The 26,293-nt window shown below is 42.5% G+C and overlaps 1 protein-coding gene across 3 annotated transcripts in view; it reads left to right on the forward strand.

The window, feature by feature from the left end:
• Positions 1-26,293, forward strand: part of NUP133 (nucleoporin 133) — a 57,157-nt gene that overhangs the window by 7,833 nt on the left and 23,031 nt on the right. For all 3 annotated transcript variants that reach the window (XM_060286206.1, XM_030839655.2, XM_060286205.2), the window contains exons 4-15: positions 3,229-3,336; positions 5,034-5,168; positions 5,788-5,958; positions 7,545-7,700; positions 8,014-8,084; positions 11,545-11,692; positions 13,152-13,299; positions 14,157-14,314; positions 15,723-15,814; positions 20,051-20,214; positions 21,481-21,575; positions 24,159-24,383. In XM_060286206.1, the coding sequence (XP_060142189.1) occupies positions 3,229-3,336; positions 5,034-5,168; positions 5,788-5,958; positions 7,545-7,700; positions 8,014-8,084; positions 11,545-11,692; positions 13,152-13,299; positions 14,157-14,314; positions 15,723-15,814; positions 20,051-20,214; positions 21,481-21,575; positions 24,159-24,383 (1,671 nt within the window). The remainder of the gene's footprint in view (positions 1-3,228; positions 3,337-5,033; positions 5,169-5,787; positions 5,959-7,544; positions 7,701-8,013; positions 8,085-11,544; positions 11,693-13,151; positions 13,300-14,156; positions 14,315-15,722; positions 15,815-20,050; positions 20,215-21,480; positions 21,576-24,158; positions 24,384-26,293) is intronic.

Genomic DNA, 26,293 nt, shown 5'->3' on the forward strand with positions numbered 1-26,293 from the left:
CACTATGTACACAGCACTGTTAAATAAAATTGCACACATGTAACAATGGTTATAATCTGAGGTGTCTTCTAAATATGACCATTTTGGCCTGAACCATTTCCTCCCTCACTTCCTTCTCTCCACCGCCAATCCCGTGGACAAGTACATGCATGTGTAATGCTCAGAGGTGGCTGAACAAATTCATATCCAAAAGTCATTTACAGAGGACAAGCTTTCCTATGAATTTCAATAAAGTGTACAAAATGTGCTCATTTTACTACTTTGTCATACACTGGCAACCCCTTTAACATCTAGAGACTAGATGTTGCAAAACTAGGACTCAGTTTATCCATTATATACACGATATACACAGCAAAACAAAATGAACATACAAAAAATGGTTTTGTCTGAAAATGCCCAGGTATGAACACACTAGCATATTACCTTTTGCAATTCTTTCCCTCCCTCCTCCAAACCACTGAACAAGTATAGAAAATAGTATACTGCTCAGAGAGGTGGTTTAACATTTAACATTCCCAAAGACAGTGCTTCCTGTGAATTTTAGCAAAAAGTTATTTACAAAGTGATATTTTACTACCTCTACATCTAACATACGTTGGGCACTTCTAAACATCTAGATGGACTAGATGTTTCAAATAAGGACTTAATTTGTCCACTATATACAGAGCAGTACTGAATGAACTGCACACATGTAACAGTTATAATCTGAAACTGTCTTCAAAATACCAGCATTCTAGCCATTCTAAGACCAATCCCCTTCTCTCTCTCCCCCCTCCACCAACCCAGAGGGCTATAATGCTCAAGTTTTCAGAAGACAGTCTTTCCTATAAATTTTAACACAAAATGTATTATTTACTAACTCTATTTTTGTCATACACTGGCAACCTCTTTAACATCTAGAAAGACTAGATGTTGTAAATTAGGACTCATTTGTCCATTATATACACTATATACACAGCAAAGTGAAACAAAATGCAGGAACATAAAAAAGACAATAGTTAATCTTGCCTCACTGTAAACACACTGGCAGAGATCTCTTTGCACTTCCTTCTCCTCCCCGCGACCTTGAACCAGTGCACAAACAAACACAGTGCATACTGCGTACTGTTCAAAAAGGTGGTTTGGCCACCCCTCCCCCCAAAACAACATTTCATACGAATTTTAACAAAAAGATATTTACAAAATGTCTTTTTACTACCTCTACTTTGAACATATATCAGACACTTTAGAAGATCTAGAAAGACTAGATATTTCAAAAAAGTACTTATTGTCAACTACACATACAGTAGTAAGGAGTAAAATGCACACACAAACCAATGGTTCTAATATGCAAATGTCTTCTGTGACCAGTCTGGCACAGAACCTTCTTTTCTTCCTCCTCAACGTCTTCCATTCCATGTCCTCTAACCCAGTGAACAAACGTGGTCCTCTGTGGCTCCTGATGTCGCCTCTAGAGGCGGTCAAACAACTCCATTTCGAAAAGTCATTTCTAGAAGACATTTCTTTTCTACGGTTTTTTTAAAGAAACAAATAGGCATTTACAAGACATGTGACTTTAACTCTATCATACGTCGGCAACCTCTTCACATCTAGAAGGCCTATATGTAGCGAAAAGTTTTCTTTCGAAAGGTTAGGGGGAAAGTTGAGAGCAGCTTTTTCATATTATATACACAGGCCTTCTATAAACGGCCAGTAAATCTTCCCAAAGGGTGGCGGGCACTTCCTACTGGCGGCACGTGGTACGTTATTCTACCATTTCTATCTTCCGACATCGAGGTCTTGGTAGAACGACGACCAACCGCCCGATGACCCGATAACGTTCCACCCGTCGTCGACCGGGGCTCCGCTCACCTTCCGGGCCCGTTAAGGCCTTTGTCCGTCGTTGTCCGGACGAGGTGAGGTCTCGTCCAACTGGGGCAGAGAGGTCACCTCAGGTCCTGGATCCGCGCGGGCTCCAAGGCCTAAGGGTGGGTGAGCTGGCGTCCACGTAGAGCCCCCTTCCCGGGCCCTCGAGGCTCTAACGGCCCTCCGCAGCGTTCCAGTGGCCGCCATTCTTCTCGCCCTGCCACGCCCGACGCCCAAAGGCGCCACGTCCTCGGTGGGCTCCCGGAGGCTTCGCCTAACCCCTGCAGTGTGGGGTCAAGAGGCCCGGCGGTGGGCGGGATCTGGGCTCCAAGGGTCCGCCGCCATTAGGTCGCGGAGGTGGGGGTGTGGGAGCAGTTCGTTGCTGCTTCCAGGCTTGGGCCCTGCCAGTGGACGGCTGCGGCGAGGGCTCTGGGGCTCGGTAAGACACAGCCTGAGCTTGTCCCGGGGGCCCCCCAGTTCACCTGCCCACCAGAGGCCGGAGGGCCTGGAGGGCCCCGGGCTAGAAGGCCGCGATCCGCTTCTCACCGCGCTCTCTGCCGGAACTCTGAACTGAGTTTCTTAGAAGATAGGAATGTATTTCACTGAATGTACTGAATGATGCATAATAAAATAGGAAAAAATGATACCAGTTTTTATAACGCTAATTTAACTTTCAATTGTCATCTTCTCACACGGGGGTTTTCATTTGTACATCCACTACCGTGCCCTCAGCAGCCTCTTTTTCTTTCCGCTCCAGATCAGGCATACTCTCCTGTACCACTTGTGTTCACTGGGCCATTGTTCCACTGGGACTTGGGCTCCCACTTACCTAAACTCTTCACATCTACTGGCCTCTGTACTGCTGCTACCTAGAAAACCGTGTTTGTAGTTTTAGGAGCATAGGTGAGGGAGAGGGCCTGGGGTGGGCATCCTGAGTTAGCAGAGGAACAATGATACTTGGCTGAGTCTAAGAAATGTTTTCTAGGTGACTTGGAATACTAACTCTGTGGTCATGCAGATTTTAAATGTCAACTAAACAAATCAAGATTAGACTGGGAACATTCCATAGGAAGCCTACACACTTCTTTCAACCAATAGACTCTTTGGTCTGGGAAGAGATTGGAGTAGTTTATATTAAGGGTCTGGTCTAGCTGCTACGTTTTCCTGATTCTATATCTCTTAAAATATTTTGTTTTAAAATTACTGAAAATGATGATGAAAGCCTGATCAAAAAGATATGAGAAGAAAGAGTATTTGTAGAATGGTATTTCCAGCAATGAATTAGAATCTAAAATATGCAGAGAAGGGAAATAGTGAAGCCAGATACATATTCAAAAAATTGGATTTGACATGAAAGATTTTTTGTTTGGATTTGTTCTATAGTTATCTGTTTGCAAAGAACTTCAGCTACCACCTACTGATTTCCACTGGAGTGCCAACTTGGTGGCTCTCTCTTACTCTGCTACCTCAGGTGAAGCACATTCTACTCAGGTAGGTGACTTAAATGCTTACTGAAGTACATTTTTTAAAATAAGGGAGTTCTAAAGTTGGAGGAATCATCCAGCCCAGTTCTGAAGCGTAGCTGTAAAGCTACAGGAATCAAGACGGAGAGGCGACGGCAAAGAGATGGACACACAGGGCAGTGGAACAGAATAGAGAGTAGAGATATAGACTCGCTCAAGGATGGCCCTTTGATCTTTGACAAAGGCACAAAAAAATTCAGTGGATCAGGGATGGTCTTCTCAGTAACTGGTGTTGGAATCATTGGCTGTCTTTATGGAAAAAAGAAGCATTCCTCCTAAACCTCATTCTTTATGTAAGGATGAACCCAAAATGGATCATAGATCTAAATGTAAAGTGTAAAACTAAAAACTTTTGGAAGAAAACAGGAAAAAAAATCATCATGACCTGGGATTAGGTGAAGAGTTCTTAGAAATTACCAAAAGCATGATTCATAAAAAAAAAAAAAAAGATAAATTGGACTTAATCAAAATTTAAAACTTGGCTCTGCCAAAGGCACTGAAAGAAAATGAAGAGAGAACTACAGACTGGTAGGAAATAGTATATTGTATAAATATTATATACGATTTATATATCCAACAAAGGACTTGTGTGTAGAACATAAAATGAACCCTCAAAGCTTAGTAAGAAAACAGACAACCCAATTTAAAATAGGACTTGAATGCTTTACCAAAGAGGATATAAGGATGTCAAATAAGCACACGAAGAGGTGTTCACATCATTAGCCATTAGGAAAATGCAAATAAAACAAGTGAGATACCACTAGACCCCTATTACAGTGGCTGAAATTAAAAGCACTGACACTACCAAGTGCTGGCGAGGATGTGGAGCAACCGGAACCTCATACATTGCTGGTGGGCCTGCTGGTGGTACAGCCACTTGATTTTCACTTCTTATAAAGTTAAAGTACCCTTGCCCTATGACCCAACAGTTTCATTCCTGGCTATTTACTTTAGAGAAAGTAATGCTTATGTTCACACAAAAAACAGTATGCTAATGTCATAGCAGCTTTATTTGTGATAGCCAGCGGCAGAAACAATCTGAATGTCCTTTCAACTGATTTATCCATAGGATGGAATACTACTCAGCAGTAGAAAGGTATGAGCTACTGATACATGCAACAACAACCTGGATGAATCTCAAAGACGTCATTCTAAGTGAGATAAAGGTTATATTCAGTGTCAGATATAACCAGAGTCAAAAGGTTATATTCTATATGATTTCATTTGTTTGGCATTCTCAGAAAGACAGAACTATAATGATGGAAACGGTGATTGCCAGGGGTTAGGATAGGGAAGGGTATGACAGTAAAGGGAAAGCGTTAGGGTGTTTTGGGTGCAGATGGAACTGTACTGTATCTTTATCATGGTGGTAGTTATATGAGTCTACACGTGTTTTAAAATTCACAGAACTGTAAAAAGCAAAAGATTTTATGTGGTCTGAACAGAAACCAGAGTATAAAAATTCATAGAACTGTAAAACAAAAGGGGGCAAATGTCAGTTTTACTGTATGATAATTTTTTTAATATGAAAAAAAGGAATTTTTATTTCTGATTTCTGTTAATCAATAGTACATTGCCCTGGTTTCTTTATATCAGTGTCAACAAACTCCCGAGTTGGGCTCCTTCTTTTATTGTGGTTACTGAGTGTTATGGTCTTGTTTTGAGGCTGTTGCTGTCATGGTTGCCACCAGAGAAGGATCCATCCGCTATTGGCCAAGCCTTGCAAGTGAAGACACCTACACAGAGACGTCCGTAGATCTGGGAGGTGATAAGACTTGCAGTTTCCTAACAACAGTGCAGGTATATGATATTCTTTTATATTTATTGGAAAGCTGTGATTTGGCTTGGAAGTGGGATTTAAATGACTAAAAATATGGGGTTTTGAGCACATCATACAGGCAGGGGGTGGGGGGAATCAAAAAGAGGCAAAAAAAGAATGTCAGGATCTAGGATTTGAACACTTAGACAGAGGGAAGCCCTTCTCATAGGACTCTGCAATATCAGTAGTGCATAGTAGCTGATGTTATTCATTTCTGTCAGAAAGATCTTCATAAAATGATGTAGAAACTCTTAGACAGTAGGAGGAATGGTTTGCTAATATATACTCTGCAGGTTTACTGAAGAAATAAAATCTGATACTTGATTTGTTGAACCTGCATGATGGTGAACCTATCACTTAAAAATCAGAATTAAAAAATACATGCAGTTAAAAAAATTGCAACAAAGTTATTCTGTGTAGAATTAATATTAAGTGAATGGATTCATAAGTAAGTGATTTTAATAAAATAGCACTGTTCTTTTTTATTCTTTTAGATTTGTTTTAAGGTACAGATGATTTCCTTCTGTATCAAAGTGATTTGTGTTAATTTTCTTTTCTTAGTCTTAACTGCTTAACTAATTTTGCTGTGTTTGTTCACAGGGAGGAAGTTTTATTTTATCCTCATCGGGAGGCCAGCTGATTCGCCTGATACCCGAAAGTGTAGGAAAAATTCATCAGCATATCCTGCCTCAAGGGCAAGGTGTGCTTTCGGGAATTGGTCGGAAGGTTTCTTCTCTTTTGGGAATTTTATCTTCTAGCAGTGATCTCATAGTAAGTTGATAAAATAACTTTGTTTTACAAGCTTCTCTTAGTGAAATCAATAAGTTGGCAGTTCCCTATGAAGTTGGTATTGCCTCTGTATGAACTGTGGTGTACATGAGCTGAAAGCTTTGATCTTTTAGTGAAGCATTTTTATTATGATGGTCAAATGAGTTCATACCCTGTAACGTTAATATTCTTAAGTCACACAGATTATCTTATAAGTAAATTCTTTGAACTAAAACTATGATGTAAAATTATAAACGTGTTTAAGGATTAATTTTGCTTTCTAGACATAACCAAAAGTGTGTTCTCTACCCCCATGACTCCAGCTATCTGTGTGGATGACTCAAACCTCTGTCTGCTGGGCTTCTGCCTCAGTCTCTGGAATAGTGAAGGGAGGCTGATGGGAACTAACGTGTGGGGGGCATCTGCTCTCTGCTAGGTGCTCCATGTTTGTTACCTCCTGTAATTATTAGATGACCTGTAACGTAGAGAGCTTCATTTCCAATTTGTAGATGAGGAACTGGCCTCAGTGAGGCTAAATTGCCCAAGGTTACAGAACCACTCAGCGGCAGATTCATACCCAAGTCTGTTTGAATTGAGAGCACACCTTTTTTTTAAACTATGCTGTTCCCTCTAACTTCAGGTTGCTATTATTATCTGCTTCCTTAACTGGTCTTTGAACCTAAAACGTAACATGTCTGGAAGCAAATTGCTGATATTCTCTTCTCTCCTGTTGACTTACAAAACTCATTTCTCTTTTGACCTATTTCTAATGGCACTGTCACTTTTTTCAGAGACCCAGGTATAAAACCCTGGTGCGTGTGTGTGTGAGTGTGTGTGTGTGTGTGTCTGTGTGTCTCTCTCTCCTTACCAGGTTCTATAGGTTTGGCTTCTTTCATGTCTCACTGCCGTCCCCATCTTCCTGCTTCCATTGTAAGGCCCTAATATGCACTTTTGGTTAATTTCCCCTAATTCTTGGTGCCAGTCCGCTTTACTCACTGTTGGCCCCTCCGGTCCCATTAGTGACTAGAGTCATGGTGATAGGAGAAGTGGAGACAATTAGGGTTTTCACTCAACAGTCCTGTATACCCAACTTAAAAAACACATCTGTTCAGAAGCAAGAAAGACGAGGTTAACATACCCACGTGGAACTACACACAGCCCTACCAGATTCCTTCTCCTGTAACACAGCTCTTGTGCTCACAAGCCATTGAGACTATCTCCCTTGCTTATTAGGTTTACAGGCTCACATTTAAGACTGTGCTGTGTGTGAACCTTATTTTTGCTTCTTTCCTGGTTGTAATCCGCATCCCAATTAAGCAGGACTGTGTCTTGTTCTCTGAAGATCCTGTGACTTTCCCACCTCCCGACTCTGCTCTTCCTGGGCCTTCTGCCTTTATATTTGTGCCTGTGGAAACCCTCCTTACTCAAGGTCTGTTTCAGGATCACTCCTTCCTTCGAGTCCTAAATGAAGAATTCTGCTAGGATTACTATCAAATAGTTATAAAATGTACTAATTTTGAATTTCAGAAAAATAGTTCATTAACATTAGAACGTAATAATCTATAAACTTTTTTCTCCTCTCCATATAGCTTTCAAGTGTCCTTTGGGATAGAGAGCGATCAAGCTTTTATAGCTTGACAAGTTCAAACATCGGTAAATGGGAATTAGATGATTCTTCAGAAAAACAAGCACATAGTTGGGATGTAAATAGAGTCCTGAAGGAAAACATTATTGATGCTATCTGGGTAAGGAACAGTAACATTCATCTCTATAATTTTCATTTATGTGAGACTGCTAGTTCCTTTAGTTGTTGTATTTATTAGAACATATTTCAGTGTAATACACAAAGTTTTAGCCATCAGATAAGCTGAAATGGAGTAGTCAATCTTTAGAAGTATTGGAAAGCACTGATTTACTTAACTTTTTAAATGCATACATTCATTCAATAAATGTTTGACTTACTGTGGATGAGGCACTTTAGTAGGTGGTGGGGATATAAAGGTGAAAAGAAACGATTCCTAAACTCAAGGAGCTTACGTTATTGATATTTTCATGTAGGGATCTGAAAGTAACTATGAAGCTATTAAGGAAGGGGTCAACATTCGGTATTTGGATTTGAAGCAAAACTGGTAAGCAATTAATTTGTCATGAAGAACATAGGAGTTGTTTGGAAAAACAAACTGATGTTTGTTATAAAATGATGAGCAGTCTTGCTATCTGTTTTTCGAATGCCTCTAATGCTAATCTTATACTATTATGTCTTAACTAAATCGTTTTGTGTTGTCTAGCGATGCTAATTCATTTGAGAAATATAGGCAGTTGTCAGCCTTCCACTGTGTGTTCCATTAGCTGTCTGCCCTCAGTAGGGATCCGTCTGTTCTGCTGTCACAGCCGGAGCCTCTAAGAGCTGCCTACCCCGCTGCTGGGGGTGCTCCATGCTGTCATTTTTCCCGACTCAGTGGAGATGCCAGGCGCTCTTCTCCAGCCCTTTTTCTGTTGCTGAAGAAGCTTTAGCCTGTGTTTGTCGCTGTATTGAATAACGGAAGGATGGGTGAGGTTTTGTCATGGTGGTACAAGTTAGAATTCAGTCATGGTTTATACTCAGAGTGAATTTCCTCTTAGAAATGGTGCTCTAAATGGTGCTTAAGATCCCAGGTTAGTCTGATAAAGCTACTTAATCCCATGTTATTGTTTAGCTTTAATACCAGAGGCCATATGGAACTTAAAAATCATTTGTAATACGGCTTCTGTGGCAGAGCTCATAATGAGTGCAAATACATGACTTGTAATTTTTCAAAACGCAACTTACCAGAAGTTAAGGAGTATTTTTATGTGTTCTAGAGTAATTTAGTTTAGTAGAACAAATTCTACTTGTTTCTTGGCTTGAAGTTGTGCTGTTTAATTTTTCTCTCTTGGGCTATTGGGACTATCAGGACCCTTTATAGTTTCTGAAAACCACATATGTAAACTATCAAAGAAGTAAAAATAATAGTATATATTTAATTTCCCAAAACAGTTGCATTAGATACAGTGTATCTTGTTTTCATTTAGCTTTACCAGACCTTCATAAATTTAGAACTGCTGCCAGGACACAGCCCACTGTGGGTGTAGGATGCGGGGATGCAGACGTTTCCTCATGTGTAGTTTTCAGAACGGAGACACGGGTTGAGAACAGAGAAACCTGCTTAGGACTGGCTGTGCCGAGGCAGACCAGACCCTGGGCGCCTCCCCCGGTGCTGTCATGCTAACGCAGCTTGATTCTCGTGAGGCCTGTGAGATGCAGCTCTCACCCTCCTTCTGGGCCCCTCCCCACCATAGCTCCAAATGATGCGGTCGGTCATCGCTCTTTTGTATACTCTTGTTCTGGTGATCCATTCACCGCGTCTGGGTGGGCCTCTTCTGTTTAAGGAGCGTGTGTGTCTCCCTGATGCTTATTGCTCCTCCTCGGTCGATTGCTCCTTTTGGCCAGAGCTGCAACCTCGGCTCCTGTTTGCAGTGAACAGCCTCATGAGTTCTTTTACCAGACGATTACTGACGCAAAGCTCAGGTAGCTTCATTCTGGATTTTTTGAAATCATAAACGTATTGCCCTGTATATACTCGCATAAAAATTTGTCAATTAAAAAAAAAATTCTGTTTATTTATTTATTTATTTTGGCTGCACCGGGTCTTGGTTACAGCACATGGGACCTTCATTGAGGCATGTGGATCTTCTGTTGCGGCACATGTGCTTCTCTCTAGTTGTAGCACACGGGTTTTCTCTTCTCTAGTTGTGACGCACAGGCTCCAGAGTGTGTGGGCTCTGTAGTTTGTGGCATGCAGGCTCTCTAGCTGAGGTACGTGAGCTCAGTAGTTGTGGCGCGTGGGCTTAGCTGCCCCGCGGCATGTGGGATCTTAGTTCCCCAACCAGGGATCGAACCTGCGTCCCCTGCATTGGAAGGCGGATTCTTTACCACTGGACCACCAGCGAAGTCCCTGTCAAATTTTTACTGATTTGCAGAATTGGTTATCTTCCTATCATCTTTACTACCTAAAATACCTTCATGTTTTTTTAATCAGGAAGATTTTTTTTTATAAAGATGTCAAATGAAACTGGTCCAAGCACCACTCCCTGAGGAATCCTCTGTTAGCTGTGTCTCTGGGCCTCAGGGGGCACCCATTACCCCACAGCGGTCCAGTCTTTGGAGTGACTTCAGCGTCGAGCCTCATCTGGACGTGGCCGTCTCTCCCTCCCTGCCTGGTGCGGAGGGCAAGAGACTGCATTCTCTGCGGCCTCAGTCGCTTCCTTCTTACGTGTCATCAGTAGCTCTTTAGGTCACTGCCAGTATGTTTGGATGTGGGCCAGTGTCCTTGAATTCTTCTCGGGAATTCAGGTAGAAGTGATAAGGGCTGGGGAGCTGGAGGAAGAGAACAGTGGAGAAGGGAAATGAGAGCCGCGTTAGGACTGCTTGGTTTGAAGTGCATGTTGTCCAGCCACTAGCTCGGTTTATTATTTTTAGTTGTCAGTAGAGGGTGCTTGCCACCCTGTTAATATTTCTGAGACTTGAACCGAGAGTTGCTAAAAATGCTACTAAATGTTTTAGAAGGGTTGAGATTAGAGACCATTTAATTGGTTGGGAGCAACAACTTTGATAGACTTAAGAGGACCATATACACTTTAAGATGGAAAAAGGTTTGTTTTTCACATATACAGCAGCTTGAATATACAGCAGCAGTTCTATGATTGGTTATTAAAATTAAAAACAACATGTTTTTCCTCTGTACAAAAGTAAGCTTTAAAGAACAGATCAGATCAGGGGTTGGCAACCTTTCCTGTGAAGGTTCCAAAACTTTTATATTTTCAGGCTTTGGGGACCATGTGGTCTTCACTGCAGCTCTTTTACTCTATCAGTGGTAGCATTAAAGCATCCATAGACAACACATAACAAGTGGCGTGGCTGCATGGCAGGAAAGCTTCATTTACAAAGCCTCAACCTGGGCTCAGTTTAGTCTGAGAGCTGCACTTTGCCAATCCCTGTAATTGATGATTTGTTGGTCTTTTTAAGTCAGATTTGTTGAGTTATATTTTACATATAGAAAATACCTTGCACCCTTTTTAATGTATAATTTGGTGAGTTTTGACAAACGCGTAGTCATTTAACTAGAACCGCAATCAAGATACAGAACAGTTCTATCACTCCAAAATTTCCTTGGTACTCTTTTGGCAACCCCTCTCTCCACCTGCGGCTCCTGGCAACCATTGATGTATTTTCTGTCCTTATAGTATAAATGGAATCATAGGGTATAAAGCCTTTTGAGTGTGGCTTCTTTCACTTAGCATAATGCATTTGATATTCATTCAGTGGTTTCTTCCTTTTTACTGCTGAGTAGTAGTTCATTGTATAGATTTACCAGGATTTGTTTATCTATTCAGCAGTTGAAGGATGTTGGGTTGTTTCCAGTTTTAGGCAATCATGAGTAAAGCCACTATAAGGTCCCAGTCTCTAGGACTGGGCTTGCTAGGTCATACGGGAAATGCGTGTTTAACTCTTCAAGACATTGACGGACTGTTTTCCCAAGAGACAATAGATCTTTCTTTCTCACTAATTAGCGATGGTCTCCTGATTTTGTCAGCGGCATGGCACCTGGCAGACAAGCCCTGTCTCGTCTATTACTCGCTGGTAACAGTAGAAGATAACGGCTACCAAATGTCAGATGCAGTGACTGTGGAAGTCACTCAGTATAACCCACCTTTTCAGGTAAGGTTTCCATCTGTAAGTTAAAGTACAAAGTGACAGTAACATGCTGAGTTCTTTTCCTAACCATTGCAGGGTCAGATTCTTTGAGAAATTCATCTGCAGAGCTTGGAAGTACATTTTATTTTATTTTATTTAAATCTCTTTATTGCTTTATTGTTATTATTTTTGGCAGCTTGCGGGATTTTAGTTCCCTGACCAGAGATTGAACTTGGGCCCTTGGCAGAGAAAGTGCAGAGTCCTAACCACTGAACTGCCAAGGATTTCCTGGAAATACATTTTAAATAGCTAGTTTTTAGGCATTGCATTCTGTTTGCCATCTCATACTCAGTCCTTTGTTCAGCCTTAGCTAAAGAGAAGTGAGAGTGGGAGCCCCTCACAGCGAGGAGTGTGCCTCTCCTGCCGTAGCTCTGTGAAGGGGTCTTCATTTCAGTATCGCTGAGAAGGAAGACATTGATGATGAACTGCAGAGTGAAAAATAAGGAAGAAACCTGACATGAACTGGGCTTTGGTTTTGAGCCCTATATACTATAGAAAAATCCCATTTTTCCTCAAAGTAGGATTATATTTGTAGGTAACCACATTCTATACTTGTCAAATTTCATGTGAACGATTAAAAGGCAAGCTCTCTAATTTTAAGCTTCTTAATAGCAATTGAACATTGTTGAATAAGTATGATGTTTTTGAGGAAAGGCCTTAACTGCTGTAGATTCATTTCATTTAATCTTGTATAGTATCTAATTCTGTTGAACTCTCACTCTTAATATGATTTGTGTAGCTGAGTGCCCTAAGGAAATCTTTTAGTTTGGTCTTTTATTTCAAACAGAAATAAACCTTATGTGTTCTGATTATACAAGAAAAATATGCTCAGTGTTAAAATTTTTCAGACAGTGGGAAAGGGTATAAAGAAGACAATTTGAGAATAAAAAAAATTCCATGTTTATGTTATGTTTGTAAAATTCTTTTAATAAACGGAATATCCTTTTTAGCTTTCGCTAATTTTATGATTTAATTAGGTCTTATTTCTATTTTTAATTTCATATATGATCAAATTAACTCAGTTTTCTTGTGCTTGATATCTGGACAGTGAAGAAAAAGACAATATTTATCAGGGGTCGTTTATAAATAAATTTGTCGATTCTAAAATAAATAATGAACTAATCCTTTTATTTTCTTCCTCACATTTGTTACAGGCGGTTAGTTAAAATCTTATCACCATGGAAACGTTTTCAAACTTTGCTAATTATTTGCAACTCAGCAAATGGTCTCTCTAATTGATGTTTATAAACTTATTGTCATGTTTTGTAAATCATCTGATGGATAGTGTTTAGGTTTTCACAAGGATAATCAACAAATTATTTTATCATTTTTATGAGCGTACAAAAGTGTGAATTACAAAATCATACAAACAAGTATTTTTGTTTCAATTGTGATTAAATGTAATCTTAAATTTAATTTTCAGTCTGAAGACTTGATTATGTGTCAGTTGATGGTCCCAAACTTTTCAAACCAGACTGCCTATCTGTATACTGAAAGTGCTGTCTACGTGTGCTCCACAGGAACTGGGAAGTTTTCTCTTCCTCGGGAGAAAATCGTCTTCAACACACAAGGTAGGGTAGTGGTTTTAGAAAACAGGATTAGGGAACTCGTTAGTCATTCTGAGCAGTTTTTGTTCTCTTTCCATAAACTTTGCTTCAAGCATGATACCTGTGACATTCAATACCACGCCTACAGTAGCTGAAAAACTGGAAGGGTGGCAGAGTTCCCAAACTGATACATTTATGGGCAAAAAATAGTAACGTTTTTCCCAGAAGAGGCCAAGAAGAAAAGAACTGATGCTAACAGAAGTAATTGCTTGTTCCTGATCAGTAAGAGTGACTTATTCTGAGCTGATGTTCTTTAAATGTTTGTCCAGACCCCTGGGTAAGAAGAATCCCAGGTGCTGGACTCATGCAAGGGGGCTGGAATTGGGGGGGAGGTGTGGGTGATGGGGGGAGCCAGCCAGCAGTGAAAAACACCAAGCAGACAGTCTCATCAGGGTCTTAAGGGGCAAAGGGCAAAATCCTTGTGAGGCAGCAGGATGGAACCTCAATTCTCTAGTCCCAGCACCAGAGCCTTGACTCTGGTGAGTGGTGAGTGGGATGCTGTTAAGACTCCAAGAGAGCTTAAACCTTTTCCTTCCGCACTGGCTTACTCAGTAAGTCAGGGTAGGGTTGGCAAGCTGTACTCTGAGTCTTGCAGAAGGGATGATTTTCTCGTTTGGTGCTCTGTACCCACTACTCTTGCAAGGCACAGTGAAGGACACAGCCTACCACTCCAGATAGCGGGGAGCCTTGACTTTTGATGCGGGATTACAGAGTAGGAGTAACACGGCAAAGGATATCACCAGGATTTTCTGCTGGGAGGTGGATTTAGGAAAGTACTTTTTGGTTATGTCTATCTGATCGTGTACTTTTCTTTCTCTTAGGAGATAGTATTTTAGGAGCTGGTTCCTGTGGGGGCGTTCCTATCCTTTTTTCTAGAAACAGTGGATTGGTGTCTATTACTTCAAGGGAAAATGTGTCCGTATTGGCAGAAGACCTTGAAGATTCCCTGGCATCTTCAGTTGCTGGACCAGGCAATGAGGTAACGTGGTTCCATAAGATTTTTTTTTTTTTTAAGTATAGTTGATTTAAAGTGTAGCTGATTTGCGAAGGATTTAACGATTTTTATCAGGGTGTTTCCCACAAATGTTTAAAAGTCAGACCCTTTTAAAAGAGTTGTGATGAAGACATTAGTTCTTTTATCTCTCTCATCTCTTTTGTCCTCTTATTCAGAAGCGACTACTTGTAAGTCCTTCAGCTGTTTTTTTTTGGTGTTTGCCTCCACATTTCTAAGTAATATGCGTGTATTGCTGTCTCTCATTCACTAATTCTCGTCGTCTGTAGATCTCCCGTTGGAGGATGAGGACTTGGGTAACCTACATTCCTCTCTGCGTTTATCACCCCAGTGTACATTTTTTCCATTATAAGGGCTATGTGAATGTTGTTTATAGTCCAGAGTGAAGCAGTGTGCTGATTACATTTCCCTTAGTGTACAACTTTGTGCAATTCTTGGAGTGGACTAATTTCATATTTGCTTACTTTTCTTTGATATATGGCTTAATCTTCCCACACCCTCCAGCAGCTGCGTAGGCGCCTTTCCGTAAAGCTTTGCCCAGGGTCACGTCTCTAGAGAAGCCCCTTGCCTGCTATCTGCCTGGAACTTCCCTATTTCTTGGCCTCAGGGCCTGTCCCCGCACTGCACGGGTTTGCCTGGCCTCCTCCCTGCTCTGTCACTTGCTGCTCCTCCCTTCTGGTTTCCATCTTTGTGTGTTGCAGTTGGAACCGCAGATGTGTGGTGGTTGTGTTTCTTTTTCTTCTGGGATGATTTTTGAGGGGAGAGTGGGGGAAAAAAACATCATTTTTTTTTCCTGTCATCTTGAATTCTGAAATACCCTGATCCGTAAAAAAGATTTTTATCATTCTTTTACAGGAGGCTAAAAATTAACACTGTTTGGGGTAATTTCCATTTGAATAGTATGTAAAATATATAGACTGTGTAATTCAAAATGAAAATGATTTGATACAGGTTCAACAGAAAGTAACTTTTTTTTTTTTACGTTTTTTCTTTTGTAATCATGTGGTTTTCATAATACTGCTGTATGTTAAGATTGAAATCAACCATTATGCTTAGAAATACACTTTGTGATGAGTTGTATAAGGGTAAGCCTATAAGAAGGTTGTGTTGTGATGAAATCTGCAAATGATTTTACTCACAATATAATTCCTGAATTATATATACATTTTCTATAGGACTTTAGTTGATCATTTGGTGTGTTTTATCTTGTTTCAATAAATGTCTTAAGTATCAATATATAAACCGTTGGTATAGAGAGTACGGCAAACAGCTGTGTGTCTGTACTGTTGCTCTCATAGGTGGGTCCAGTGTTTAGTCCAATAACTAAGAATATTCTTATACCTTCACCTCTAAATTATAGTTTGTTATTTTACAGAGTGTGGTTTTTGACACCTCTACCAAGAATGAAACTATTGCCCGGGAAGATAAAACCAAATTGCTAAAAGCTGCTTTTCTGCAATACTGCAGGTATGACAAGTCTTTAAAATTACTGCCCTTTTGATGCTTGAGGACACGTGTTACTGACATATGCTGCTTATTTGTTGACGAGTGGGAACGAGTTGGAGGAGTGAAGCCATCCAGGAGAAGATGTTTTTCTGAGCTTTAGCACTTTAACAAACTCTTGTTCTGAACTTGGTAGCCGCGGGAGGGTTCCAGCTAGGCTGGGAGAGACCTGGTGTAACACAGCCTCTCCACTCGATGGAAACAATGTCCCACTAGAAATGGTGGTCATGAAGGCAGCTTGCAGGCATGCTTTATGTATAATGTGAAGGCAGTGAAGTTGCATACAAAGGGTTATCATCGCTGTTGTAAAGGAATTAGTCTTGGCCTGTTGGTTGAGTTCTGCTGTGTAGAAATCACCACAGAACTCAGTGGCTTATTTAATACAGCTTCTGGCCCTGCGTCTGGCTGTTTGGGGCTGTGCTGGGGTGGCAGTTTTCCTGGTCCTGCCTGGGCTCGCGCATGGTCTGTGGTCAGCAGCCAGCTGTCTGGTTACACTTGCTCCCATCTGGGGACCCTGGGTGGTCAGCTCTGTCTGCCTCATGTGGCATCTCTTCCTCTAGCAGGCTACCCTGGCCTGCTCACAAACCTCAGGGCTCTGGAAGTGGAAGAGAGGAAGCCTCGCTGGACAAGTGCTCCTCGGGTTTCTGCTTGGTCACATTTGCTAATACCCCGTTGGCCCCAGAGAGTCCCGGGGTGAGGCCCCGTGGAAGGCTGCTCGCAGGAGGCTGTGCGCGGGGTGGAGGAAACAACTGCACTCGCTCTGTCGCACTTGCTGACCCTATACAGTCATTTCAGTTTGTCCTGCACACACATTCTGCACGTTCTGTATCTGGTACCTTCCATTTATATTGGAGTGAATACTCGGGAAAATTGTGATCCAGCCCTTGCTCTGTCCCGATTAACTGTGTGAGACTTTGGACAGATTGCTTAATGTCTCTGGAATTGGGGTTTAGCAGATTTTTGTTTTGAAGGAATAGTCAGACTTTACCGCCTCCATTTTTGCCGCGCTCAGCTCACGGTCCCGTAATTCCACTCCTAGTGGCGTCTGGTGCGTGGAGGCTCCCTCTCACAGAAGGGACACACTTGAGACTTCGCAGTGCATTCACAGTTTGAAAATTCTGTGCCATCGTACTGATGGTCTACTGAGCTTAATTTCCTGTCCAGAAGAGGGCACCAGTGTTTTGTTTCTGTTTTTAAATAGTATTCTTTTAGTCTTGTTCTGTTGCATGGTGTTCAGTCTGACTGCCAAGATTTGGATTAATACTCTGATTTTATCTTGTATAAATTTATCCTTTAATTAACAGTTCTGTCAGACTTGTGGCATCTCAACATTTAAATGGTAATGGAGTCACTGTACTAGTTTCCTGTGCCTGCTGTAGTGAATTGCCACAAACTGGGTGGCTTAAAACAATAGAAATTTATTCTGTCACAGTTCTAGAGGCCAGACGTCCAAGAGAACGGTGGCAGCAGGGCCGTGTACCCTCTGAAGGCTCTGGGGAAGGGTCTTCGCTAGCCTCTCCCTTAGCTCCTGGTGATTGCGGGCAGTTGTTGGCTTTCCTTGGCCACATATGCATCCCTCCAGCTGTCTGTATTGGCATATGGCCTTCTTCCCTGTGCATCTGTCTTCACGTGTCCTGATGATGACACCAGTCATTGGGTTTAGGGCCCACCCTAATCCAGTATGACCTCAGCATGAACTTAGCTGATCGTATCTTCGAAAACCTTATGTCCAAATAAGATCACGTGCTGAGGTTCTGGGTGGACTTGGATTTGGGGGAACACTATTCAACCCAGTATAGTCATTTCTAAATGTTTTACTGGGGAAGATGATTAAGTACGAAAAGGGGTCCCTGACCTCAAGTGCTCAGAACGTAGTAACCTTAGGACTGGTGTTATTGGGCTTCTGACACAACTGTGTTATCCTGTTTAGCATAAAGTACCATGAGGTTAACAAGAAGTCATTTCTGGGGTGGTGTCAGCCAATGGTCTAAAAAAATTAGCCTCTTCACAAATGGGATCATGGAACCTTTAAAGCAGCATTTCTCAGCCTTCTCACTACTGACATTTGAGGCCAGATGGTCTTTGTTGTGGGGCCGTCCTGTGCACTGTAGGGCGTTCAGCAGCATCTCTGGCCTCTTCCCGTTTGATGCCAGTAGCATCCTTCCCCCCAAACCGTGACAACCAGAATTATTTTCAGGGGGTCAAAGCTGGTGGATAGAACTCTAAACTATTATCCATTCAGTTTTTTGCTAAGGTAATATTACTATTTTTATAGCATGGTTTCTTTGAAATTAATTTTTATATTATTTTGATTTTACTTAATATAAATATAAAATCTTTCGTTCGTGAGAGTTTTAAGAAACTTAGTCTTTTGATTAAAATAGTTCATTATTGAGTGATCATGCTATGGTCCACTTTGTATTCCCATGACCTCTAGCATAACTAGGTTTCCGGCTTCAACCTTGCCTTTAACACTTCGCGGCAGTTTTTCTGTGTTTCTCTGGTCAGCTCTGTCTCCTCTTCTGCAGAGACCATTTCAACCCTTTCCTCGCCTCGCTACCTTCCCATTTCTCTGCCCCTTTCCCCCCCAAGCAGCTGACTCAGGCTCCTGTTGCACAGAGATAGTAGAAGCCATCAGAGGACAACTCCCTGCACTTAGCGCCCACAAACTTACCTGCATCCCGGCTCCTCTTCCCTTTCCCTCCCTGGGGAGTAGGAAGAGGTGTTCTTCTTCCTAAGGCCAGTCTCTCTGTTCTGAGTGCCATTGTGTCCTGTTTCCCTTGAGACTGTACTCTCTCAGTTACTCCCCTTCTACATCTTTAACCTTGTGCTGGCCTCTTCTCATCAGCTGTTAATCATATTTAATCTGCTATTTTTAAAAAAGACCAGTCTTTGATTTGTTGTCCCCCTTTGAGCTAGCACCTCTTCTGTTTGTTCCTGTTTACAGCTAAACTGCCTGAGACGTCGCCTCCAGTTGTTATCGTCTTCCATATTTTTCTCTTTCTACTCCCTGTGCCATCTTTCCTCCTTCCTTGGCTTCATTTGCTGAAGAAGCACAGCCCTACCTTGCTCTGGGCCATTACATACAAATGAAGAATGTTCAGAAGCAGTTGTGTGTTCCACAGGAACCTAGTTGTAACACATGTGAAACTGTGCTTGTCTTCTCCAGAGCTTATTCTTTCTTTCCTAGCCCCTGTTCCAGTGGCAGGTCCTAGCAGCCACAGTCAGTTGTTCAGTCATCCTTACGCATCAGACCCAGCCGATGGCCAGAATTTCCCTCCTGTGTCTCTTTCTCAAAGCTGTCTGCCTGTCTCCTTCGCTGCTGCAGCTGCTGCTGATGGAAACTCCCGTCCTCTCTTGCCTGGATAGGTTTCTGCAGTAACTTCCTCACTGGATTTTTCTCCCTCCTGTCTGATCCCTCATCTCCATAGCGTAGTTAGAATGATCTTTTAAAAATAGAACAGATCGTGACATTTCCTTCTAAGCTCAAACTCTGTCACGTGCTTTACGAGACCTTCTGTGCTCTGTCCTTTGTCTCTAAGAGGTCTGCCTTGGACCCTTCTTCCCTCTCTCCTCACTGGGTGATCTTCTCTCCCCCAGGGCTTCCGTTCTCTGCTGGGATGCAGGCGTACTTCTTAGAGGTGTGCCTTGTGCTCTCTCTGCTGCTGTGTGCCCCTCCCACACTCACCCCCACCCCCCTGCACCTCTTCCTCCAGGAAGTGTTCCCTGCCCGTCGGGGGTTTTGGTTTTCCCTCTGTGTGCTATGTGGCCTCTGTTCTTTCCCTGTCTAGTGTGTGTGTGTAACTGCTTCTTTAATTATCTGACTCCTCATGCCACTGTATACTTTGTGAAGTCTTAGGACTGTGTTCTGATGTTTCGTTTATTGTTCTGTCTCCAGAGCCTGCATATTATCAGTGTTCAACACATATTTGTTGAATTAATGAATGCATAATTGTCTCCCTTTTAAATAAATGTTATTAGAAGTAATAAACTTTGGGCTAACATATGGGACTTTTAATTTCACAATTAACTTCATGATGAGTTTAATACTTCTACTTTTTAAAAAAATTTTTATTGGGGTATAATTGCTTTACAATGGTGTGTTAGTTTCTGCTTTGTAACAAAGTGAATCAGCTATACATATACATATATCCCCATATCTCCTAATACTTTTACTTTTGTTTTCTGATTTTATTTCAGAAAAGATTTAGGTCATGCTCAAATGATAGTTGATGAGCTGTTTTCCTCTCACTCTGATTCGGATTCCAATTGTGAACTAGACAGAGCTGTTACCCAAATCAGCGTGGACCTGGTGGACGACTACCCTGCTTCTGATCCACGGTGGGCTGAGTCTGTCCCCGAGGGTAAGAGCATCCTAATTTTAATGTTATGGAGAAGAACATTCTGGTTCTTTTGTTCAAGCGTTTCTTAGTGCATATTTTTTATTTTCTGAAACAATTTAATATTAATTCAGTATTTTATAAAAGTTGTAACTTTCCTTATAGTAGATTTTTTTTTTTTTTTTTGCGGTACGCGGGCCTCTCACTGTTATGGCCTCACCTGTTGTGGAGCACAGGCTCCGGACGCGCAGGCTCAGCGGCCATGGCTCACGGGCCCAGCTGCTCCGCGGCATATGGGATCTTCCCGGACAGGGGCACGAACCCATGTCCCCTGCATCAGCAGGTGGACTCTCAACCACTGCGCCACCAGGGAAGCCCATAGTAGATTCTTAAAAGCGCTCAGAACAGGGAGCTCCTGGATGGTCTTAGTGGTTAGGATTCGGAACTTTCACTGCCATGGCCCGGGTTTAGTCCCTGGTCGGGGAACAGAGATCCCGCAAGCTGTGCGTCATGGCCAAAATAAGAAAAAAAGAAAAAAACACCTCATCTATTTTACATACATACAGGCATACATACATAAAGGGCTCAGAACAGGTCTACATAGTAGAATAGAAACGGAGGAAACATTGGAGCAAATCCTACATGTTCTGTCTGAACAGATTAATCAGCCCTACTTAGCGTTCTCAGCATTTTATTTCTAAAAGGAAATTGGTGGCATAGGTAGGCATTTGACACTTGCCCCAAATTAAATGATAATTTTAGCATAACTACTGAATTTGGCTAATGGAAATTATGTGCTTCTCTAAGAGCAGCAGTGGTCAGATCTCAGCCTGTAGAAGTGGGCATGTGTCCTCCTGTTCGGCCTGGGTGACTGTCCGTCTTACCCTCCACGCAGCATCGGGGCACTCAGGGGTCCCCAAGGACCATGTAACTGTCACAAACATCCTTTCAATCCCTAATTTCCTGCCTAGCAAGTAATTCTCATTAGAGTCTTAGGAAGAAAACATCAGTGCTCACCTTCTTTCTTTGACTGTTTTGAGCTGTCAAGCTTAGAATGATACAAGTGATTAAACTAATAATAACATATTTGTGTTTTGAATAAATACGGTATGAATTGTATCAAACCCCCAAAAGTTTCATCTAAATTTTTAACCTCTTGGATAATGTAATTAATAATTGCATTGAAAGGTTAGTACTTTCCTTTTGTATAGATTTTTCTTAACTTTTAATAGCAGTACTTTCTGTCAAGCCAGTGTGTTATGTTTTTGTCTTGTTATTGTGTTTCACCAGAAGCACCTGGGTTCAGCAATACATCTTTGATTATTCTCCACCAACTCGAAGACAAGATGAAAGCCCATTCTTTCCTTATGGACTTCATTCACCAAGTAGGCATCCCAGTCGCTGTGAACAGGGATGGCCAGACACCTGGCTTTACTGTGCCCTTTGTGGCTCTCTCCAGGACAGTGGGAGACCCTTTCTCACTAATTCTGAGGTGTTTCATTGGGTGGGACATGACTAGTGTTGCCCATTTTCTTTGCTGACTTAAGTAAATAATTCCAGGGCTGTGTGGAGGCCTGTTACTACAAGAAGCAAAGCTGCATTGAAAATAGGATAAAAAGAAGAAAAATAGTGTATTTCAGCAGAAATGTTATTTCAGCTTTTCTTGTTACATCCTATGATACCCTGCTTTTCATTCGGATTTCCTGTGTGCTTTTATATAAAACTTAGGTTTTCCCGAGTTGATTTTGTATTACTAGAAAGACAGTGAAGAATCTGAAGGTGGTGACAGGTTTTTCTATGTGGATGTTTAACTTCGAGGTGCCATTAGCATCAAATACTCATATAAAGTATTCTTTTTTTTTAAGGGGTAAGGGAATTCCCATTTATATTGAGCCTAATAATAGAAAATGTTTTTGCTGCTAGCCAGAGTTGTTACACAAAATCACCCATCCTTACCTTGTTGATCAGTTGTGGCTCCCAGGCATAATCCAAAAGAATTAATTTAAATCCATTTTTGCACACTTTTCCCCAGAATCAGTATGCCTCCCTGTTAAAGAGACTGAAGTCAGTGCCACCTAATAGAACCTTCTGTGGTGATGGGACTGCCCTGTGGCTGTGCCGCCCAGCGTGGCAGCCTCAGTCCTGTGTGGCTGCTGAACACTTGAAATTGCTGCTGCAGCTGAGGAACTGAAGTTTTCTAAATTTAAATTTAATTAACTTAAAGTCACCACTTTGCTGGATAGTGGCTATCTTATTGGACAGTGTGGTTCTAGAGGATTCCAGAAATACCTTGGTTGTTTCTAATACCTCACTCTGCTTCAGTTTTTTTTTTTTTTTTTTTTTTTTTTTTTTGCGGTACACGGACCTCTCACTGTTGTGGCCTCTCCCGTTGCGGAGCACAGGCTCCGGAAGCGCAGGTTCAGCAGCCGTAGCTCACGGGCCCAGCCGCTCCGCGGCATGTGGGATCTTCCCGGACCAAGGCACGAACCCGCGTCCCCTGCATCGGCAGGCGGACTCTCAACCACTGCGCCACCAGGGAAGCCCTCTGCTTCAGTTTTAATGCACAGTCTGGCTCCAGTCTGCTCTTACTGTCTGGGCAAGAGAACTTTATTTGTTCATTGAGTCTTTTCTTAGTGTTTTAGGTGGGCTGCAGATCAATGGGGAAAAAACATGTTTTCTTCTGATGTAATTGTCAGGTGTTATCAGTTAACTCTTAATACATAACAAATACCCCCGGATGTGGTGGGTTAAAACAACTGTGGGTTAGCAGGGGCGGTTCTTTGCTGATTTCCCCTGGGCCCTCTCCTTGAACTGCATTTGGGGTGGGCTGAGCTGGCAGGTCCCCAGGCATCTCTTGTCAGACTGGCAGTCGGTGACACCGTCCGCTGGGGCCTCTTGGTTCTCCCCCCACTTAGTCTTATCCTCCTCTAGGCTGGACTGGCCTCCTGTGGTCTCCAGGCGGCACTTCAAGGGGATGAATTTAGAAGCTGTAGGCTTCAGACGTCACATATTATCACTTCCACCAAAGCGACGTTGGTCAAAGCAAGTCACAAGGCCAGGCCAGATAAAAGGGATTGGGAACTTGATTGTGCCTCTTGATGGGAGGAGTGGCAAGGTCACTTTGCAGAAGGGTGTGCAGAAGGCTGGGGTGGGAGGAGTCCGTGGCCCTCACATGCCACACTGCGGGGATGCTAAGTTATCGGCGGGGGGCGAAGGGGGGAGCCATGGGGCTGGAGCCGTTGTGGTATCTCCTGGTACAGCCTCCCTGGGCCTCAGACCCTCATGGAGTCACACAGCTGTTGGCAGTAGCATCCGTTGCAAGGGAATGTCTAGCCAGATCTAAAAATCCCAGTCTGCCTGTGCCTTTATATTTCCTTTACTATTTAGAGCTCATTTCATTGAAAGATTTACATTAATAATCAGGAAAAATGTACAACTGGATACTTGTATCTAAGAAAATAATTCTGAATATAAAACTCTCCTCCTCAAGCCAGAAATGGGCATCAAGCAAATCAGAGGCAGCTGATGCAAAGGGTCAGAGACACCCTCCCCCCCAACCCTCCCCATGGCTTTAGGGTTCTGGAAGGTGGAGGCTGCTGAGTTTCTAGTTCTGAAGGTCTGGAGTCTAGGGGAGTTGATCAATGTAGCTAGAAAAGAACAATTTTATGATTTTGATAACCATAAACAATCATTTGAGGAATAAGGTAGGTAGAGACAACAGTAGTTGACCCTAATCTTAGAACAGGAATGTCTGTACTTTCTTACAGGTGTAAATGGCCCTGGCTGAAGAGAGAGAGAGAGAGAGAGAGTGTTAGGAACAGCCCCAAAGACCAATAGACGGAGGTCTTTCTGGGGGAGGATGGGGCCAGCATCTCTGTACCCAGTGAGCTGCTGGTGGAAATGTGACTGCGTTCACCTGTATGTTACTGTGAATGCTTTCTAAGAATATGTGTTCGTCTTGCCTCAAGGTCGGCTTGTTTGGACGTCTCGGCACTTTTCCAGTGAGAGGGCTGCCGATGGCCACACGGCTGCTGCTCTGTGAACACGCTGAGAAGCTGGCCGCCGCCATCGTCCTCAAGAACCACCACTCGAGGCTTTCCGACCTTGTCAACACAGCGATACTGATGGCCTTAAACAAGAGGGACTGCGACATCCCGTGCAACCTGACTCCCGCAGACGTCTTCTTCAGAGAGGTGAGACGAGACCCGTCCTCCCCTTAGTGCGGCTCTGGAGCGCTGTGCCATTTACAGAACGGGCCCCCAGTGAGGAAAGGATTGAGAACAAAAGATGTCATTGAAGTTTTAAATTGGACTCCATGTTTTCTGGGTAAATTATCCCTCAGAAGTATCACTCATCTATCGCTTTCCCTGTAAGTTAGGGCTTGTAAAGATGACTACAAAGTCTTCCCTATCACGTCTGGATGTTTTCCTTGTGTTTCTCCACACCACGTCTTGACTCTGCCCCAGAGGGCATCTCCATGGTGGGCTCCCCTGTCCCCCGGCTTCTGTTGTTTTGATGAAGGTGCAGCACCATCAGGTCAGAGCTTGGAGCTGTCGTCCCCAGCTTCCTTCCTTGCTGCTTCCACCTGTTTGCTGTGCCTGCTGTCAGACCAGGCTCCTCTCAGGCCGCCCTCTCCGCCCCTCCAGCGACTGCTCTGTCCCAGTTCCCCTTCAGGCCTGGACCTAATTGTGGCTCCCCATCTTGCTAGCCCGGGGCTGCACCATCCCGCCTTGGTCCCCTGACTCCTGCTCACATCTTTGTAAACAGTCCCTTCACTAAACTCTCCTCAGCTGCCTGCTGGGATCCTGCTCTACACCTCACTTTTAAAGTCAGATTTATTTTCAGAGGAAAAGAAAAACCTGCTGTAAACTTGGGAGGGAGAAAAGATGAAGGTGCTGGCCAGCTGGTGGCAGCTGGGCACTGGTCAGAGCACACAGCTCTGGTACCTGAGTGACACCTCACAACCTCATGAAAGGCAGGGCTGACTTTCCCGTCTCCCTTTACAGGTGTTGACGCCAAGACCCAGGGGCCGGTTGACTCAGCTGAGACCACAGATCCTGGCTCTGAGCCACCATTCAGCAGGCTGTTTTGGGTGTGCTAGTCAGTTGCTTCAGGAGTAGTCCTTCACTAGGGCTGTTCCTTCTCCCTTTGTGGCGTTATCTGAGTTTAGAAACTGCTAGCTCTTCCCCCAGCTCTGTGGAATTTGGAATTGTTTTTTGCATTTGGGAAGTTTTTCTGTTTGGTGCCTCTAATTTTATCTCCTTCCTCGTGCAGTCTGGCTGTCATCTAGCATCTAACAGCCTGTGCCAAGGGTCTCTTCTACTCTGAATATTTGATGTACTGCAACCAAAAATAAGACACTGAACTATGTTCAGTTCTGTTGACTCCTTAAATGTGTTTAGTTTGAAGGCCTCATTTTTATACATTTGGGCTTTTTCTAGGGAATGTAAGGCAAAGCACTTTTCTGTTTTATTTTGTTTTTTAATCAAGTATACCTGAAATCTGAATGAAAAAAAAGAAAGACAGTTCACCTCAAATTTCATGATCTAACCAAACTGTTGTCATTTTTGTGTCCTTTTTTGTCTTTATTCATACATAATTTTACAAGGTAAAGTTTTTGTTTTTCTTATTTAATTATTAATGACAAATTGAGTTGAGCAAGAACCTGGTTGCTTTTTCTGCTTTTGGATCAAAGTGCAAAGCATACTAGTTAATTATGTATAAGTACATTTTTCCAATTAACTGGAAAAGAAATAGGGTCTGGAAATTATCAATTGGATGAATACATAATTCATGAGTAGCACCGTAGGAATGTGATAGGAAAAAAAAAACTAAAAATGTGATTGGTTCCTCAAAAGAATGCTCCATATGGAAGATAGTAATGTTTAAGACTGTTTACATCACCATTTATCTTAATTTCTCTTTACATTTACTGGTCTTAAGTTTCCTTTGGGTGAAGTTCTAAAGGTCGTCCCACATGGCATAACCATAATAAAAAGAGAGAGCTGAAGAGGTATGCATGTGTTTAGTGAAAAAATATGTATCAATTTTTTTTTTTCTTTTTACCTGTCCATCCACTTGGGAGTGGTAAATTACATTACAA

The sequence above is a fragment of the Globicephala melas genome, chromosome 16 (assembly GCF_963455315.2).
Source record: "Globicephala melas chromosome 16, mGloMel1.2, whole genome shotgun sequence".
In the NCBI taxonomy this organism is placed as follows: domain Eukaryota; kingdom Metazoa; phylum Chordata; class Mammalia; order Artiodactyla; family Delphinidae; genus Globicephala; species Globicephala melas.